Below are 19,863 nucleotides of genomic sequence, written 5' to 3' on the forward strand. Positions count from 1 at the left end.
TTCTGCTGAAGTGTCAGATACCCTTGAAACTTTTCAAGGTTGAGTGTGTTATATTGAAATGCGAAAAGTGACACTTTTGTTATTATGAGGTCAGCTGGAATGATTTTTGTCTGTATTCTCAGGTCTTTTGATCTGTCATAATTTTTGCGTAGACAAAAGTTCTCAACGCAACAGTTGATCTGTCATTTAATTACTTGCAGCTATTTGTTAAATGTATTTCCGGAAATATTTCTGAATCAGGTAAGTTTGAAAGTGATTGGAAAATGATCTATAAAAAAACGCGCATTTTCATCGGAGATTGATGTCTTATTTATTTTGCCCTCAAAAAAGTTTGTTGCAATTATATTAGTTCTGTTAATCTTTTTGTCTGCGAATCTTCGATTGACCATTTTTTTGATACTTTCGACTTTTCGTCCTCAAAAGCGGGATAAACAGTTAGAGCACGGGGTCAATATGTGCTCTTAGAGCCTTTCAGTTCAATGGTCTCCAAATATGGGATTAACAGAAACAGTTTTGCAGACTTATACATATGGTTTGAAGGTGGTTTTTAGAGGTCTTTTGACGATTGTCGTGTTGCATGACGATACTTTGTATAAGAATTTTTACTGTGCAGAAAAAAGGCAACTATATTTTTGGATAAACCACTTGCCTTTTGTAGAACTTTAATTGGCCCATATGCGGCTTTTCCATGTCTGTACAACCTTTGTAGCTTGGTTTTTTACGCTGTCTAATTTTTAGCTGCCTTTTTTATCTGCTCAAAAGCAATAAAATGTTCTGCTGAAGTGTCAGATACCCTTGAAAGTTTTCAAGGTTGAGTGTGTTATATTGAAATGCGAAAAGTGACACTTTTGTTATTATGAGGTCAGCTGGAATGATTTTTGTCTGTATTCTCAGGTCTTTTGATCTGTCATAATTTTTGCGTAGACAAAAGTTCTCAACGCAACAGTTGATCTGTCATTTAATTACTAGCAGCTTTTTGTTAAATGTATGTCCGAAAATTTTTCTGAATCAAGTGAGTTTGAAAGTGATTGGAAAATGATCCAAAAAAACGCGCGTTTTCATCGGAGATTGATGTCTTATTTATTAATGGCCTCAAACAAAATTTGTTGTAATTATATTAGTTCTGTTGATCTTTTTGTCTGCGATTCTTCGATTGACCATTTCCTTGACACATTTGACTTTTCGTCCTCAAAAGCGGGATAAACAGTTAGAGCACGGTGTCAAAATGTGCTCTTAGAGCCTTTCAGTTCAATGGTCTCCAAACATGGGATTAACAGAAACAATTTTGGAGACTTATACATATGGTTTGAATGTGGTTTTTATAGGTCTTTTGACGATCGTCGTGTTGCATGACGATACTTTGTATAAGAATTTTTACTGTTCAGAAAAAAGACAATTATATTTTTGGATAACCCACTTGCCTTTTGTAGAACTTTAATTGGCCCATATGCGGCTTTTCCATGTCTGTACAACCTTTGTAGCTTGATTTTTTTCGCTGTCTAATATTGAGCTGCTTTTTTATCTGTTCAAAAGCAATAAAAATTTTCTGCTGAAGTGTCAGATACCCTTGAAACTTTTCAAGGTTGTGTGTGTTATATTGAAATGCGACAAGTGACACTTTTGTTATTATTACGTCAGCTGGAATGATTTTTGTCTGTATTGTCAGGTCTTTTGCTCTGTCATAGTTTTTGCGTAGACAAAAGTTCTCAACGCAACAGTTAATCTGTCATTTAATGACTTGCAAATATTTGTTAATTGTAATTCCGAAAATTTTTTGGAATCAGGTGAGTTTGAAAGTGATTGGAAAATCATCTAAAAAAACGCGCGTTTTCATCGGAGTTTGATGTCTTATTTATTATTGCCCTCAAACAAAGTTTGTTGCAATTATATTAGTTCTGTTGATCTTTTTGTCTGCGATTCTTCGATTGACCATTTTTTTGACACATTTAACTTTTCGTCCTCAAAAGCGGGATAAACAGTTAGAGCACGGGGGCAATATGTGCTCTTAGAGCTTTTCAGTTCAATGGTCTCCAAATATGGGATTAACAGAAACAGTTTTGGAGACTTATACATATGGTTTGAAGGTGGTTTTTAGAGGTCTTCTGACGATCGTCGTGTTGCATGACGATACTTTGTAAGAATCTTTACTGTGCAGAAAAAAGGCAACTTTCTTTTTGGATAACCCACTTGCCTTTTGTAGAACTTTAATTGGCCCATATGCGGCTTTTCCATGTCTGTACAACCTTTGTAGCTTGATTTTTTTCTCTGTCTAATATTGAGCTGCTTTTTTTATCTGTTCAAAAGCAATAAAAACTTTCTGCGGAAATGTCAGATACCCTTGAAACTTTTCAAGGTTGTGGGTTTTATATTGAAATGCGACAAGTGACACTTTTGTTATTATTAGGTCAGCTGGAATGATTTTTGTCTGTATTCTCAGTTCTTTTGTTCTGTCATAGTTTTTGCGTAGACAAAAGTTCTCAACGCAACAGTTAATCTGTCCTTTAATGACTTGCAGCTATTTGTTAAATGTATTTCCGAAAACTTTTCGGAATCAGGTGAGTTTGAAAGTGATTGGAAAATCATCTAAAAAAACGCGCGTTTTCATCGGAGTTTGATGTCTTATTTATTATTGCCCTCAAAAAAAGTTTGTTGCAATTATATTAGTTCTGTTGATCTTTTTGTCTGCGATTCTTCAATTGACCATTTTTTTGACAAATTTGACTTTTCGTTCTCAAAAGCGGGATAAACAGTTAGAGCACGGGGGCAATATGTGCTCTTAGAGCCTTTCAGTTCAATTGTCTCCAAATATGGTATTAACAGAAACAGTTTTGGAGACTTTTACATATGGTTTGAAGGTGGTTTTTAGATCTTTTGACGATCGTCGGGTTGCATGACGATACTTTGTATAAGAATCTTTACTGTGCAGAAAAAAAAGCAACTTTCTTTTTGGATAACCCACTTGCCATTTGTAGAAGTTTAATTGGCCCATATGCGGCTTTTCCATGTCTGTGCAACCTTTGTAGCTTGATTTTTTTTCTCTGTCTAATTTTGAGCTGCCTTTTTTATCTATTCAAAAGCAATAAAAATGTTCCACTGAAGTGTCAGATACCCTTGAAACTTTTCAAGGTTTAGTGTCTAATTTTGAAATGCGACAAGTGACACTTTTGTTATTATGAGGTCAGCTGGAATAATATTTGTCTGTATTCTCAGGTCTTTTGTTCTGTCATAATTTTTGCGTAGACAAAAGTTCTCAACGCAACAGTTAATCTGTCATTTAATGACTTGCAGCTATTTGTTAAATGTATTTCCGAAAATATTTTTCTGAATCAGGTGAGTTTGAAAGTGATCGGAAAACGATCTAAAGAAACGCGCGTTTTCATCGGAGATTGATTTCTTATTTACTATAGCCCTTAAACAAAGTTTGTTGCAATTATATTAGGTCTGTTGATCTTTTTGTCTGCCATTCTTCGATTGACCATTTTTTTGACACATTTGACTTTTCGTCCTCAAAAGCGGGATAAACAGTTAGAGCACGGGGGCAATATGTGCTCTTAGAGCCTTTCAGTTCATTGGTCTCCGAATATGGGATAAACAGAAACAGTTTTGGAGACTTATACATACGGTTTGAAGGTGGTTTTTAGAGGTCTTTTGACGATCGTCGTGTTGCATGACGATACTTTGTATAAGAATCTTTACTGTGCAGAAAAAAGGCAACTTTCTTTTTGGATAACCCACTTGCCTTTTGTAGAACTTTAATTGGCCCATATGCGGCTTTTCCATGTCTGTACAACCTTTGTAGCTTGATTTTCTTTCTCTGTCTAAATTTGAGCTGCCTTTTTTATCTATTCAAAAACAATAAAAATGTTCTGCTGAAGTGTCAGATACCCTTGAAACTTTTCAAGGTTTAGTGTCTAATATTGAAAGCGACAAGTGACACTTTTGTTATTATTAGGTCAGCTGAAATGATTTTTGTCTGTATTCTCAGGTCTTTTGCTCTATCATAATTTTTGCGTCGACAAAAGTTCTCAACGCAACAGTTAATCTGTCATTTAATGACTTGCAGCTGTTTGTTAAATGTATTTCCGGAAATTTTTCTGAATCAGGTGAGTTTGAAAGTGATTGGAAAATGATCTATAAAAAAACGCGCGTTTTCATCGGAGATTGATGTCTTATTTATTTTTGCCCTCAAAAAAAGTTTGTTGCAATTATATTAGTTCTGTTAATCTTTTTGTCTGCGATTCTTCGCTTGACCATTTTTTTGATACTTTCGACTTTTCGTCCTCAAAAGCGGGATAAACAGTTAGAGCACGGGGTCAATATGTGCTCTTAGAGCCTTTCAGTTCAATGGTCTCCAATTATGTGATTAACAGAAACAGTTTTGGAGACTTATACATATGGTTTGAAGATGGTTTTTAGAGGTGTTTTGACATTCGTCGTGTTGCATGACCATACTTTGTATAGGAATTTTTACTGTGCAGAAAAAAGGCAACTTTCTTTTTGGATAACCCGCTTGCCTTTTGTAGAACTTTAATTGGCCCATATGCGGCTTTTCCATGTCTGTACAACCTATGTAGCTTGATTTTCTTTCTCTGTCTAAATTTGAGCTGCTTTTTTTATCTATTCAAAAACAATAAAAATGTTCTGCTGAAGTGTCTGATACCCTTGAAACTTTTCAAGGTTTAGTGTCTAATATTGAAATGCGACAAGTGACACTTTTGTTATGATTAGGTCAGCTGAAATGATTTTTGTCTGTATTCTCAGGTCTTTTGCTCTATCATAATTTTTGCGTCGACAAAAGTTCTCAACGCAACAGTTAATCTGTCATTTAATGACTTGCAGCTATTTGTTAAATGTATTTCCGGAAATTTTTCTGAATCAGGTGAGTTTGAAAGTGATTGGAAAATGATCAATAAAAAAACGCGCGTTTTCATCGGAGATTGATGTCTTATTTATTTTTGCCCTCAAAAAAAGTTTGTTGCAATTATATTAGTTCTGTTAATCTTTTTGTCTGCGATTCTTCGATTAACCATTTTTTTTGATACTTTCGACTTTTCGTCCTCAAAAGCGGGATAAACAGTTAGAGCACGGGGTCAATATGTGCTCTTAGAGCCTTTCAGTTCAATGGTCTCCAAATATGGGATTAACAGAAACAGTTTTGCAGACTTATACATATGGTTTGAAGGTGGTTTTTAGAGGTCTTTTGACGATTGTCGTGTTGCATGACGATACTTTGTATAAGAATTTTTACTGTGCAGAAAAAAAGCAACTATATTTTTGGATAACCCACTTGCCTTTTGTAGAACTTTAATTGGCCCATATGCGGCTTTTCCATGTCTGTACAACCTTTGTAGCTTGATTTTCTTTCTCTGTCTAGATTTGAGCTGCCTTTTTTATCTATTCAAAAGCAATAAAAATGTTCTGCTGAAGTGTCAGATGCCCTTGAAACTTTTCAAGGTTTAGTGTCTAATATTGAAATGCGACAAGTGACACTTTTGTTATTATTAGGTCAGCTGGAATTATTTTTGTCTGTATTCTCAGGTCTTTTGCTCTGTCATAATTTTTGCGTAGACAAAATTTCTCAACGCAACAGTTAATCTGTCATTTAATGACTTGCAGCTATTTGTTAAATGTATTTCCGAAAATTTTTCTGAATCAGGTGAGTTCGAAAGTGATTGGAAAATGATCTAAAAAACGCGCGTTTTCATCGGCGATTGATGTCTTATTTATTATTGCCCTCAAACAAAGTTCGTTGCAATTATATTAGTTCTGTTAATCTTTTTGTCTGCGATTCTTCGCTTGACCATTTTTTTGATACTTTCGACTTTTCGTCCTCAAAAGCGGGATAAACAGTTAGAGCACGGGGTCAATATGTGCTCTTAGAGCCTTTCAGTTCAATGGTCTCCAATTATGTGATTAACAGAAACAGTTTTGGAGACTTATACATATGGTTTGAAGATGGTTTTTAGAGGTGTTTTGACATTCGTCGTGTTGCATGACCATACTTTGTATAGGAATTTTTACTGTGCAGAAAAAAGGCAACTTTCTTTTTGGATAACCCGCTTGCCTTTTGTAGAACTTTAATTGGCCCATATGCGGCTTTTCCATGTCTGTACAACCTATGTAGCTTGATTTTCTTTCTCTGTCTAAATTTGAGCTGCTTTTTTTATCTATTCAAAAACAATAAAATGTTCTGCTGAAGTGTCTGATACCCCTGAAACTTTTCAAGGTTTAGTGTCTAATATTGAAATGCGACAAGTGACACTTTTGTTATAATTAGGTCAGCTGAAATGATTTTTGTCTGTATTCTCAGGTCTTTTGCTCTATCATAATTTTTGCGTCGACAAAGTTCTCAACGCAACAGTTAATCTGTCATTTAATGACTTGCAGCTATCTGTTAAATGTATTTCCGGAAATTTTTCTGAATCAGGTGAGTTTGAAAGTGATTGGAAATTGATCAATAAAAAAACGCGCGTTTTCATCGGAGATTGATGTCTTATTTATTTTTGCCCTCAAAAAAAGTTTGTTGCAATTATATTAGTTCTGTTAATCTTTTTGTCTGCGATTCTTCGATTAACCATTTTTTTTGATACTTTCGACTTTTCGTCCTCAAAAGCGGGATAAACAGTTAGAGCACGGGGTCAATATGTGCTCTTAGAGCCTTTCAGTTCAATGGTCTCCAAATATGGGATTAACAGAAACATTTTTGCAGACTTATACATATGGTTTGAAGGTGGTTTTTAGAGGTCTTTTGACGATTGTCGTGTTGCATGACGATACTTTGTATAAGAATTTTTACTGTGCAGAAAAAAGGCAACTATATTTTTGGATAACCCACTTGCCTTTTGTAGAACTTTAATTGGCCCATATGCGGCTTTTCCATGTCTGTACAACCTTTGTAGCTTGATTTTCTTTCTCTGTCTAGATTTGAGCTGCCTTTTTTATCTATTCAAAAGCAATAAAAATGTTCTGCTGAAGTGTCAGATACCCTTGAAACTTTTCAAGGTTTAGTGTCTAATATTGAAATGCGACAAGTGACACTTTTGTTATTATTAGGTCAGCTGGAATTATTTTTGTCTGTATTCTCAGGTCTTTTGCTCTGTCATAATTTTTGCGTAGACAAAAGTTCTCAACGCAACAGTTAATCTGTCATTTAATGACTTGCAGCTATTTGTTAAATGTATTTCCGAAAATTTTTCTGAATCAGGTGAGTTCGAAAGTGATTGGAAAATGATCTAAAAAACGCGCGTTTTCATCGGCGATTGATGTCTTATTTATTATTGCCCTCAAACAAAGTTTGTTGCAATTATATTAGTTCTGTTGATCTTTTTGTCTGCGATTCCTAGATTAACCATTTTTTTTTGACACATTTGACTTTTCGTCCTCAAAAGTGGGATAAACAGTTAGAGCACGGGGTCAATATGTGCTCTTAGAGCCTTTCAGTTCAATGGTCTCCAAATATGGGATTAACAGAAACAGTTTTGGAGACTTATACATATGGTTTGAAGGTGGTTTTTAGAGGTCTTTTGACGATCGTCCCCACCCCTGCACACTTCAGGTCGTGAGAGTCTCGTGTAGCTAAAGATCCCCCTCCCACCGTTGCTCGCACCCTACTGTTGCCCCCATCCCCCCCCCCGCAGTTGCAAACCTCAACCCCGCTGCGCTCACCCCATTCTCCCTCAATAGAGCTAAAGCTGGCATCACTAAACTGACGGACCGAACCATTCGCCGATCGTTTGATAGCAATTCGCCCGACAGATGGTTATGTTTAGTTTTCCTGATCGTTTAGCATGGTGCGTCTCCCAAACGTTTTATTCAGCTGATCATCAAAATTAGGGTTCCTGTCATATTGCAACCCTATTAGGGTTCCTGTCATAGGGTTCCTGTTACAAGGCATCTGCAACAGTTTTGTTTTGTTATAACTTTGTTCTTTTATAAGAGATTACAAATTGGAAATGTTTGACAAAATTGATTTCGATTTTCTTTCAAAAGTAAGTTTGTCCATGTCTACATGTTTTTCTGTTTCTGCAAGATTTCTTTCACTTGTGGAAGTGATCTTCTTTCCCGCCCACAAAGAACATATTTTGCCATCAGCGAACTGAATAACTTTCCCCCTTGTGAATATGTTAGTTGAAAAACCATTCACATATTAGTAAAGATATATGTCCTAAAACAGTTTCCTGTGGCACATCGTGATTTACATCTTCCTAATAAAAAACTAGCAATTAATTTTTGAATTTTGTCTGACGTTAATCAAAATAGAAGGTTGCATTTTTTTTGTTTCTTGCGAAAATCCATAAAACTCAATTTTTATAGGTAAAATTCCATATAAAATGGAATTATAAGCATTCTCGGAAGCTCTAAAAAAAGCAACAGTTTCTTTCATTTGGTTAAATATAGACAAAACTTTCATTTTATTGTAAAATTTCACTCCGCTCCCCCAGAGCTACCGTCTTTTAGTCCCCACCAGCTGCCACCAATCGGTTGATAGCAGTTCGCTCGACATTAGTCGATTGTTATTATTGAAATATTTGTTATGTTTCTGATGCTTCTTACTGTCAAATTTCGTACGTATACATGAGAGTTGACTTTGACAGACTTCCGTTTTAGGGGAAGGGCTATCTCACGCTAGGCATTGATGCTAACACCGAAATAGTAGCTAACACACAGATTTCTCAAAGGCTTTTGACAATGTACCTAATTTTGATCTTGCAAAGAAGCTTGCATTCATCGGGGTAGCTGCCTGCATGCTTAAAATTCTAGATTGTTGAAATCAAAGTAAACAATTAGTTTGCTTTGACAATTTTAGTTCAACGGTACGATGTGTAAAAAATGGTTTGCAAGGCTAACTGCGTGGTGCGATTTCGTTTGCATCTTTTAATTGATTTGCCTGATGTTCTCGCTTTTGCTGACCTGTTCGTTTTTTGCCGATGCTTTTATCTCTTAAATCCTTCTGGGAAATTTTCGTATCTGCAGACCTAAACTGGAAGTTTTATACAGAAGAGAAAATGAAAGCGGCCAAAAAGTTTTGCATCCTTTGAGTGGACTCGTGTGCTGTAAGATTTGTGTCAAGCTGGATCTCAACAAGTCTTTCATACTGTCTGTCTTGCCATACGGCTTCATTTATATAGCAGTAAATCGATCCGAGATAGTTTTGATAAAGAAATGTCAAAAGAATGCAGTAAGATGGACAACTGTCATAAAAGACTAGAGCGAACAATTGAAATTTTAAAACAAATTACGGTCGCCAGTGTTTATCCATCTAAATGACCTCTTATTTTTCAAAACTGATGACAGAGAATGAATTGATTAAGCTGCCAGTAAGGAAAATGGAGATAAACGGACACATGAATATCTCGAACTTGAATAAAACAAGAACAGAAAAGGCGCGAACTGAATTTGTTTTCAGAACTTGTAGAATTCTGAACAAAATTGATATATTGATTTCTGCAAAAGAGCGGGGTTAAAATGAAGAATTGTAGAATTGATGTGGAAGTTTTTCCAAATATCTCAGAGAACCTGACGATGAACTCAGAGTTCGAAAACCTGACGATGAACTCAGAGTTCGAAAACGTTCGTAAGAAAGTTTTAAATTGACAATCCTTTTTTTAAATCTTGATCAAATATGTCAATTCAACAAGCCGAAGCCCAGGAAAGGGGCAAGTTGAGTTTTCTATGTCATTTTAGCTAGATCAACATGGAACAATTACATATTGAAGAATGGTGCATATTCTGGCGGCAAGTTCGCTTTTCCATGCATTAAAGCCTAAAAACAGCAAACATCCAAAACTGTTACTCCCGACCGTGACCGCCATTCCGGGTCTTTCGTTCAATCCAAATTCCAAAAACGCCGAAAAGAACATAAGAAACGCCTGGGCAAGGGTCACCTGACAGACGGCAGTGATTTCGTGAATTGGCACGACAACTTGAACAACTCCATCACCCCTCACAAACGAACAAACGACAACAGGCCGTGTGATGTAGAGGAGTTGATTGCCTTTTTACAACGTCATTCGGATAGAATCAAGGCGATAGTTTACTGTCAAAGTGATCCAGTCAACGAAGCATTTGGTGTCAAGACGAAAGCAAAAGAACACCAACATTATCAGCAGATACTTCCAACTACATCAGGACCCCGACATTGAGCTTAGATCACTGGGGTTAGGGTTGAAATATCAATCTAATCTACGGAAACTGCTGAAAAAGAACAAGGGAAAAAGGAAACTGTGCAAAAATCAACGGGAGGCAAAGAAAAAGCGAATGCTCAGTGGTTAGTGATAGCATCTCTTGGTGTTCGCTCACCGCTCAACCTTCAGCTATGCTTAAACTGCCAAGATGTTGGCTGAGAAAAATTTTGCAAAACAGAGACTGTGGGAAACCATACTTGGATTTAGATAACCACCTATTGCCCTCCGTAATTTTTGTTTTGCGCAACCGAGTTCGCAACCATGTAGTTAAATCTGAACGAAGACTGCAGGGAAAACTTGCCAAACTTTCTGAAAGGCAAGACAAGCCGCTAAGAGCATCTAATGAGAAGACTGTAGTGGTTCTAGATAATATCATTTTGCCGGGATTCGTCAGGTTCTTGCTCGCTTTTGGCCCAAAGCATCCAATAAGGGACAAGTTTAAGAGTTGCATTTCTTGGTGGACATAGACAGTTTGATGAGAAATCTGCGTGAGAGCAATGAACCAGGTGAAAAACTGTTCGAAATTGAAGCGGCAGTAAAATTGTACTCAAAAAACTTCAGAGAAACACCTTTAGATAGAACCTTAGCAAAAGTGCAAAAATATCTGCGTGACAGCGCCCTGATTGCTGTTCCTTTTGATAAAGGTGTAGGGTTTTATGTTATGAAAAAGAGCACGTACGCAGAAAAACTGGAAAAAGTTTTAGATTGCGAACAGTTCAGAAAACTTGAAAAGAGTTGTGATATCGTAATGAAAAATGAAAAAGAACTAAGCAAAGAACTTTTGGATATGAGGAAAAAAAGGGAAGATACCGGTTAAGGTTCACGAAGCTTTAAGGTCCACTGGAGCGCAACCGGCAAGGTTGTATGGATTAGCTAAAGTACACAAAAAGGAAACCCCTCAGACCTGTTCTCTATCCTGGGAAATTGTTATCATAAACTTGACAAGTTTCTAACACCCTTTTTCCAAAAGATTGAAGGAGCAAACATAGAAACTAACACCAATGACGCACGAAAGACTCTGGAGCAAATAAAACTTGAAAAAGACGAACAAATCCTATCATTAGATGTAAAAAGTTTATACACCAGCGTTTCTGTAAAGGAAGCCATTAACAGTGCCCTGCGATCGCTTTATGCTAGGGACGATAAGCCAGACATACCTAGAACAACAATGAAACGTCTGCTTGAATTAGCCGTCACCAACGTCCATTTCAAATGCAATGAAAGTTGGTACTGTCAGAAGAACGGGTTGGCAATGGATGTTTCCTTGGCGGTGATTTTGGCAAACCTTTGGATGAAATCATGGGGGCCACAACTGAAATTACAGACACCTAAATGTAAAACCAACACACAATCTAGCACTTGTCGCAATTGCGAACACCGTGTGACAGAACGTGCCAGGTGTGTTGAGTTTGAAGTTTGTAATAGATGGTTCCACGCAAAATTTCAGCAAATCAGTAACACAGAATATGATAGCATGGAAAACCAGTTCTGGATGTGCTCATTCTGTCGTGAAAATGATCAGACTGACATAAAAGGTTTTCTAAGATATGTCGACGATATTGTGAGAACAGTTAGAGGTGACACAAAAGAGCTGTTAGATGCGGTCAATAACCTCCATCCAAATCTCTAATTTACATTAAAAACAACAGATGACAAAAACAGTTTGCCATTTTTGGACATGTCAATTAACGTACAACCAGAGGGTAACATTTTTTGCACATGGTATCAAAAACCATCAGATAGTGGAACAATTCTGAACTATCGTAGCTGTGCACCCCTACAACATAAGAAAAGCATAATACAGGGAACAATACACCGCCTGTTCCGAGCCACCAGCAATTGGGAAGCATTCCATGAAGCATTGACAAAAAATGAAAAAAATTTGGGAAATTAATCAATATCCTAGGCATTGGGTAGGGAATATCGTCAAGGATACAATTAACCAGCTGCGAATGAAAGAACAAAGAAAAGGACAGATATAACGCGGGTGTAGCCGTAAAACAATAGGGAAATACTGAAACAACAATTGGTATTACAGTACAGAGGCAACATCTAATGAATTTGTAAAGAAGTTGAACAAAATTCATCATGTACAGACGATTTTCACCACTCGGAAACTTAAGAGCTGTTTACCTAGCCTCAAGTCTAGCTTTGATAAGGATGTCAAATCCCACGTGGTTTATGAACTCACTTGTAATGGATGTAAATCCATCTATGTAGAGCAGACATGCCGACATATTACCACAAGGGTTGCAGAGCATGCCAAGGCGGACTCATCGATGGGAGTACATGCAATCGAATGCAACGGTGATTAAACAGCTTTCCAGTGGAAGATATTAGATCAATGCAGCAACCAATCTAAGTTGATGACACTAGAGGCGCTCTATTTAAGAACATTGAAACCAGCCATCAACACTCGCGTTGAATACCGAACACGAGAATTGACACTGAAAGCTTAGTTTGGGGATGAAAATCCAACTTGAAAGACACGTTAAGAAACGAAAATTTCAACTTTACAATTGAACAAAACTGAAGTAAGTTTAAAGCAATATATGCAGGTAGTTTAATAAAAAAACATGTCGATGTGCATCTGCTACATAAAATCGAAATTGTATTTTTACTCAGACGTAAATGTTTTGTAGATACGATTGTAGATATGTAAAAATTCGTTTTAATTTTCCTTGAATGATTAATTTTAGTGATTTGCATTTTATTTTCTGGCTTTTCATTATAGCATTTTGTATTGTTTATAACCTGACGATGAACTCAGAGTTCGAAAACGTTCGTAAGTTTTAAATTGACAATCCTTTTTTAAATCAGAGAACAATATCGGAGCTTGGCAGTTGGGTGCGATTGTTCAGTGTGCAGAAGCAATTGTCTATATTTTAAATCCGATGACCGGGAGCATCTCCCTGCGTTCAGCAAATCAACAACAGTTTTAATTTATCCTTTTTAATTGCTCTTGAATAAAGTTCATAGCATTTATTGTAAATGTGTTGGTCTTTTTATGCAAATTTTTCGCTTGACCATTTTGCGCTTTTCTTCTAGAACATTCTTTGACTTCTCAAGTGACTTTTTCACGCTTTCATTCTTTATTTTTGAGGGATCTCTAATGCTCTCACTCTGAAGTAAAGCTTGTTGCTAAAATGAAATTGTTTGCAGCACAACAAGAAGGGCATGATAGCCGAGAGGGCCGTGCTTCTGGTCAGGGAGCGGGAGGTCAATGGTTCGAATCCCGGCGTGGTAAACTATTTTTGCTCATCCTTAACGACAAATTTATCTTGGCTGCAGTCCCTGAATTAAATTGCCTGTTTTTCAAGAGCAATTCTTTCGACATGTGTTGGTTTATGTTTTATTTAGAAGACTAGCAATCTTTTTGAGTTGCGAAGCGTTTTTAAATTTATTTTTGGCTTGTCTTTATGTAAACTGTTATGCGTCAATTTTGCGAAGTGTTTCGTGTAATGTATTCTAAGTGACAAAAAATAATTTGGATCCTCAAGGAGACTTCGGCAAATCTTGTTCTGCTGCTTTTCAGATTCAATGGTACTTGATTAATATCATATTTAAAAAGATGTCTTTTGCTATTTATATAGTAAAAGTTGTATTCTTGGGCTCATTTTTCTTCACTTGTTCTATTTCATTGACGTTCTATAACAAATGGTTGTTCCAGAACTTCCATTTCCCACTCACTGTAACTTTTATCCATTTCCTAACGCAATTTCTTGGTGCAGCTGTGCTTAGAACGATAATGTCACCCTGTTGCTGCAGTTCTAATCAACCGGTTGTGCTAAATTGGACGCTTTATATGAAAAGAGTTTATCCAGCTGGAATAGCTGCTGCTTTAGATATTGGATTAAGTAACATGTCATTGATGTTTATTACTGTGTCGCTTTACGTCATGTCGAAGACAACATGTGTAGTTTTTGTTCTGATTTTCGCTGTCTTACTGAGGCTTGAAAGTCCACGCGTAACAACTTTATTAGTGGTAATATTAGTGAGTGGGGGATTATTCTTGTTTACATATAAATCAACGCAGTTCAACTTAGGAGGGTTCATCCTGGTAATGAGTGCTTCTTTTCTCAGTGGACTTAGATGGGTTCTGTTGCAGATGATAACTCAACGAGAAGAAATTGGTTTGAAAAATCCAATTGATACAACATATCACATGGCTCCAGTCATGGCTTTAGGTACGCATGTTTAGTTTACTTGAAAAGAATAAATTTTTATTGTCGGTTAAAAGAAAACTCAATCTGAAAAGGTAGTAGGTCGGTCAAATCGGGGAAATATTATTAGAAGATTTTACTTGTTGCATCTTTCGATACGTCGTCAATCGATGCAAACCTTTTTCTGAACTAGGAAAGCAATGCCCCTAGAAACACGCAAATGACTGTTATGCTTACTTATAACAATATGGATTTCAAATGAAAAGCAAAGCTTTAAAGATTGACCGGAAGCATTAAAATTTCTTCCAGGAGTTATTAATAGCTGCGATATTGTAGCTATTATTGGCCGTCTTTTTAAAATCCAGGTGATTTGATTCGCATTGGGGCACTGTCTTTTTTAAAGGCTGCGAATTAACTCCTCTCGGTTTGACAACTCGAGGAAATATTGGTTTTTAACTGACGAAATTTGAAGCAATATTAGTCCTACAGGTCTTTCATACTACTATACGTTTCTTCTGAGGGCATTAAGTTCTCTTAGATGCCTTACGGCTCTCTAGTCTCTGATCTGAGTATACGATTCACCGAAACTGTTTACGTTTAGAGATACGAAAATAAGATTAGCTTCAATTCATGGAAATGACAATACATAATTTTTAACATCAAGTCGAGACTAACTCCAATCTCGGGTTAATGGGCGCTAGAACAATTGAGATCTGTGCAGAATCGTGGAATCACTATGAATGACAGCCTCACCTGGAAGCAACATGTAGAATTGCGGACTGGTAAAGCTAATAAGTTAAAAGACACCACATTAAAAGAAACATTAAATCTCCTGGCGGTTACTACGCTACTAAATTTCTATAAGAGTACGCCAATCTTAGCATATGGATCTAACTGCTATATGCCTTCGAAGTCTGACATGCGACTCTTAGAAAAATTTAGGAAAAAATTTCGAAATGCATCCTACCGAATCTTAATTAATGCGAACGACTATGATCCTTAAACTTATTAACTCTAAACCAGTACATTCTGCTCAGATTTTTTCTCGGTATTAATAGCCACACAACAATATCTGGGGCTATTATTGGCCTTCTTTTGGTTTTTTATTTCATCGTCGCGACTTTTATTACGACCATATGGCGTCACATCCACTTCAAATCTGCTTTTTGTTCATTCGTTCATGCAATTTAAACTGAAGTGCGTCGTTTTTCGCTCTTAGTGGAGCGAGTTTTCATTCGCGTGATCAATTTTTTGGCCATACTTGACTTACCTCACTCTCAAAAATGACTCCCTCACTTTGAAATTGACTTTTATTTACTTTAGTTCAAAGAGATAAGGTCAAATAGGTATGTGTCACTCTAAATAAAGGTTCTTTGAGAGCAGCTAATAGAGGCAGCAAAAACTTATACAGATTTTAAATCAAAATATGACAGAAGAGCCTTCAATGAAAAGACGAATTTTTTGGGTCCGTCTTACTGTTTTTTTGAGACTGCGGGTCTACGAAGCTATTGCGGTTATTTTCTGGCAATCTCGCAGCTATTATTATTCAATTGTTAAATTATTTAACAATTGTTATGCATTCAACATAAGCGAGCATATTAATATTGTGCAACGACGGTCTAGTTATCGGTTTGTGTTGCCTGAAATCAAAAAGGAGTTTTAATGGTCAAATGGTTTTTTTTATTGAGCTACATACAGAGCAAACATCATTGATTCAAATGTGAAATTCTCTCAACTTGTCGGACTATTGAGAGAAAAATTGAATCTTAATCTTGATGTGGAGATACTTCAGTTTTTTTTTCAATATTGAACATTTGTGTTCCATAACATTCATCCCATACCATCCATTCTTTCTAAAAAAAATGACGTTCATCAATCAAATAAACTTTCATAACTTAAACTAGAATGTTTCCTTTGTACTATCTATCTAGCTGGAGCTGTCCCTCTCTTTTGTGGATATAATAATAGTAATAATGATAATGATAATAATTCATAGTTTGAAAGGCAGTTCTTAGAGTTTGACACCCTCCCACTTAACCCCCAATCGCTTAACCCTCCCACCTCCATTTAATCCCGCGTGCTCACAATCCACCTTCTCTCCAATCCCCATGCTGACTCTCTGAATAAAGATAAAGTCAGCCTCCCTAAGCCTCAGCTGGCCACTAACGAAACCAACCGCTCGCCAGTCGTTTAAGAGCTATTCTCCCTACTTACTCGGTTATGTTCTACCGGTTTTTTTTATGTTCAGAAGCCCCATGTGTTCAGGCGACTCAAAAGCGAAAGCCAGTAAAATTGCTGTGAACTAATTTTTGCTTAGCAAGGGAAGTTCATGCGCTCTGTTAAGTGATGTTCATTGTTAACTTTTTGACTGTGAGTTGTTTTCGACAGAATGGTGAATATAGCTAACTAGTTTTGAACCGTTTTTTCTTCCAATTATCTGATATATTCTTTTAGTTAAATTTTGTGGAAATATTTTTAGTCTCCAGTTGATATTGCATAGTTTTTTCAGAGCAATAAACTTGTTGATTTTTTTCCTCTTTCAATGATGTAATTGCTCAAATTTTTCTCTTTTCAACAGTAACATATTAGGCTACAAATTTTCGTTGGCTTTGGCGAAGCAGAGTGCTTTTTTATTATTGGCTTCAATGACAGTTTTTTCTCATTTTAAGTTTTGCCCGTTCTATATTTGAATTTTTTGTTGTTTTGTTTTGTCCTTTTACCGAATGATGAATGGTGTTGCTGTTTTATTCAGGATGTTTTGATGCTTCGAGTTGCTTTCGGAATCCTGTTGGCTAGGTTTTCGATTTCGTATTCAAGATTTTTGTAATGAGCTGTTAAGTAAACGTTAAATTCGAATGAAGTGATTAATGCTCTTTTTTTATAGTCACGTTTTTCTCGTCGTCCTTTTTGTTGCATAATTTCTCATATGTAGGATTTTAATTTAGTCTATTAATGAAAGGTTGCATTGCTTATATAAGAAGTAAGAAGACATAAATGAGCCTATTGAATGTTCAGCCGATAGTTAATGATTTGTTCAATGAAAATTAGTTTATTTTGTAGTTTCGCTTGTCAATTTTTGCCATTAATGAAAAATTCCTCTCGTTTTCCAGGTAGGCATAACTTAATGCTATGCCTATTTAATGTTTCCAGTTGATAGTTTTTTTATCTGTTTAACTTCGCTTGTGTTTTAGTCATTAATTTTTCCTCGGTTTTCCTGGCAGTTTTTTATTTAGACTCATTTTTAATAGCTGTCATTGGATTCCTCATGAGAAATTGTTGAGCATATTTTATTTTGTTAGTTGTTAACTTAAATTTTTAAATTATTGTTTTGTTTTTAATTTAATAGTATCAGTTAGTCCCCTTTATGACACGTTTTACAGGTTTTCTTTTATAGCAGTAAATAGCTAATGGATTTTTAAGTTTGAAACTATTTTTCTAAACTATTATTTTATTAAGTTGTATCTGTTTTGTATTTCTAATATTTGTGGTAGCTGAGTGGAATTATTATTGGCCTTTTTCTATATATTCGTTACCAATATTTTTGTTACAACGTGACCACACGTTTTTTTCTGATCTACTTTTTATTAATTGATTCATGCATTTTCGACTGAATTGTTTGTGACTTCATTTTCACTCTTATGGGAGCGAGTTTTAGTTTATTTGCGTCATTAAGTTTTCATTCACATGTGCTTTACCTCACTCTCAAAATAGTTACTTTTACTCAAGGAGCTAAGATCAAACAAATCACCATATGCTACTCTAAATGAAGGTTATTACTGGACAGTTAGTAAAAAATATTACATACGCTTTACAATGTCCTTAAGTAATAATAAAACATCTCAGGATTATGTAAAAAATTGAAATGTCTGCGAGCTTTTTTTTCAGTCTTTTTGAGGCTACAGTTATACGGAGCTATGGCAGTTATTTTCTGACAGTGTCCCAGCTATGTTTTGCTGTCTTGGTCGCAATAAGTACAGGTCTCAGAGTTATTCTAAGAAGTCGTAATTTAATCTTTTCAAGGTTTCAGTTTATAGCTGATGTTTCTTTTGAATTGGGGAATATTTGTTTTCGAAGTTTTTGTCAATTGTTTAGTTCAGCCTTTTTAATTTATTTTTGTCTTTTCGTCGAAAAATGTTATGCTTTCTGAGCTGCATACAAGTGGTCGATTATTAACGACAAATCAAAATTTCCGTGTTACTGAAACTGCACAACTTAATGATCGATGTCCATTCACAGCACGGAGAAAATTTGTGTACCAGACAAAATTAACTTGGAATTTTTTGATGAAGTGCTACGCAGAGGAGAGCAGATGTACATTGCGCAATATATGATGACTGGATACTGCAACATCAATCAAGAACTGACTAATCTAGAAAACTTACAACCGCGAGGAATGAACTAAGAATACTTATCTACTAGTCTACTACTCTTGATATATATGAACGAGGAAGAGTTAAGGACGCATTATTGAACGAAATTAATCAGGCAGGCGAGTGGAGGAATAGAAACTAAATATAAAGCTTGCAAACGGAAGTTGCAACATGACATTAAGAGACAAAAGTCACTATTTGTCATCAACTTTACGAAGCACGAAAAATGAATTTTATCGTGTTAGATTTTTCAATCATTTGCTTTCCTGATGGAGGTTGAACGAATAATCTGGTGGCTAATTATCCTTTGCTTGAATTATTTTCGATACGTGAATTGTTTCATGACTCATCAGTTTTTACGAATTAATCATCTGAGCACAGAGAATCAAATTAGTTCATTTTGTTTTCAAAAGTTAGAGCTCTGAATTTCTTGTCAATGGTGCTGGCTTTAATAATGGTTTTAATTAATCAAGATGGCACCACTAAAGCATACGAAAGAAAAATTTTTTTGGCTTGATCATTGTTTCAATTGAACCTCAATGAAAATGTATTATGCGTTGCAATGGCCGTTTTGTGACGAAATTTTATGTTTACAGGATTGTTGCTTCCGGCTTTCCTAATAGAGGGCATTCCAGCTAGTCTATCTTCTGAAGTATTCCGATTCGAATCCTATCTGACTCTGGAATCTACAACTGGAAAAGTAGCCTTGGGCGCAGTGTTGGCGTTCCTGTTGACGATATCCGAGTACACATTTGTCCATTACACATCTTCACTCACGCTCAGCATTGGGGGGATATTTAAGGAAAGGAAATATAGTTTTTAATATAATGTTTATTAGTGATCCTATCATGAAACGTTGAATAATGTTTGGATTTGTGACTATGAATGGCCAAGCTCAGATTATGCGGTCTGGATTGAGACCTAGGTTTCTTGAAAAGGGAAAGGAATAGCTTTGTCATTCTTGGAAAGGGAAACAAAAGGAAGTTGGCAATGCTCAAAATTTGAAGGCCTTATTTTGCGGCGGAAGTTTAAGGCTTTGTATGTACATATAAAAATCGAAACGTCAGTTATGATTGAGAAAGATCAAGCATTCCTTGCTCCATTAAAAAAAATAGATGATTTCTAAATTATTTATAAACCAAGGCC

The 19,863-nt window shown here is 36.0% G+C and overlaps 2 protein-coding genes across 2 annotated transcripts in view; one reads left to right on the plus strand and one right to left on the minus strand.

Moving 5' to 3' along the window:
* LOC142348326 (guanine nucleotide-binding protein G(I)/G(S)/G(O) subunit gamma-12-like) overlaps nt 1–19,863 on the minus strand; it is a 390,191-nt gene that overhangs the window by 47,395 nt on the left and 322,933 nt on the right. The window lies entirely within an intron of this gene.
* Nucleotides 13,698–19,863, plus strand: part of LOC142348772 (solute carrier family 35 member C2-like) — a 42,245-nt gene continuing 36,079 nt past the window's right edge. Inside the window, exons 1-2 of the mRNA XM_075400268.1 lie at nt 13,698–14,371; nt 19,314–19,516. Of these exons, the coding sequence (XP_075256383.1) occupies nt 13,756–14,371; nt 19,314–19,516 (819 nt within the window). The 5' untranslated portion in view covers nt 13,698–13,755. The remainder of the gene's footprint in view (nt 14,372–19,313; nt 19,517–19,863) is intronic.

Source organism: Convolutriloba macropyga, chromosome 10 (assembly GCF_964194025.1).
Source record: "Convolutriloba macropyga chromosome 10, txConMacr16.3, whole genome shotgun sequence".
Classification (NCBI taxonomy): Eukaryota; Metazoa; Xenacoelomorpha; order Acoela; family Convolutidae; genus Convolutriloba; species Convolutriloba macropyga.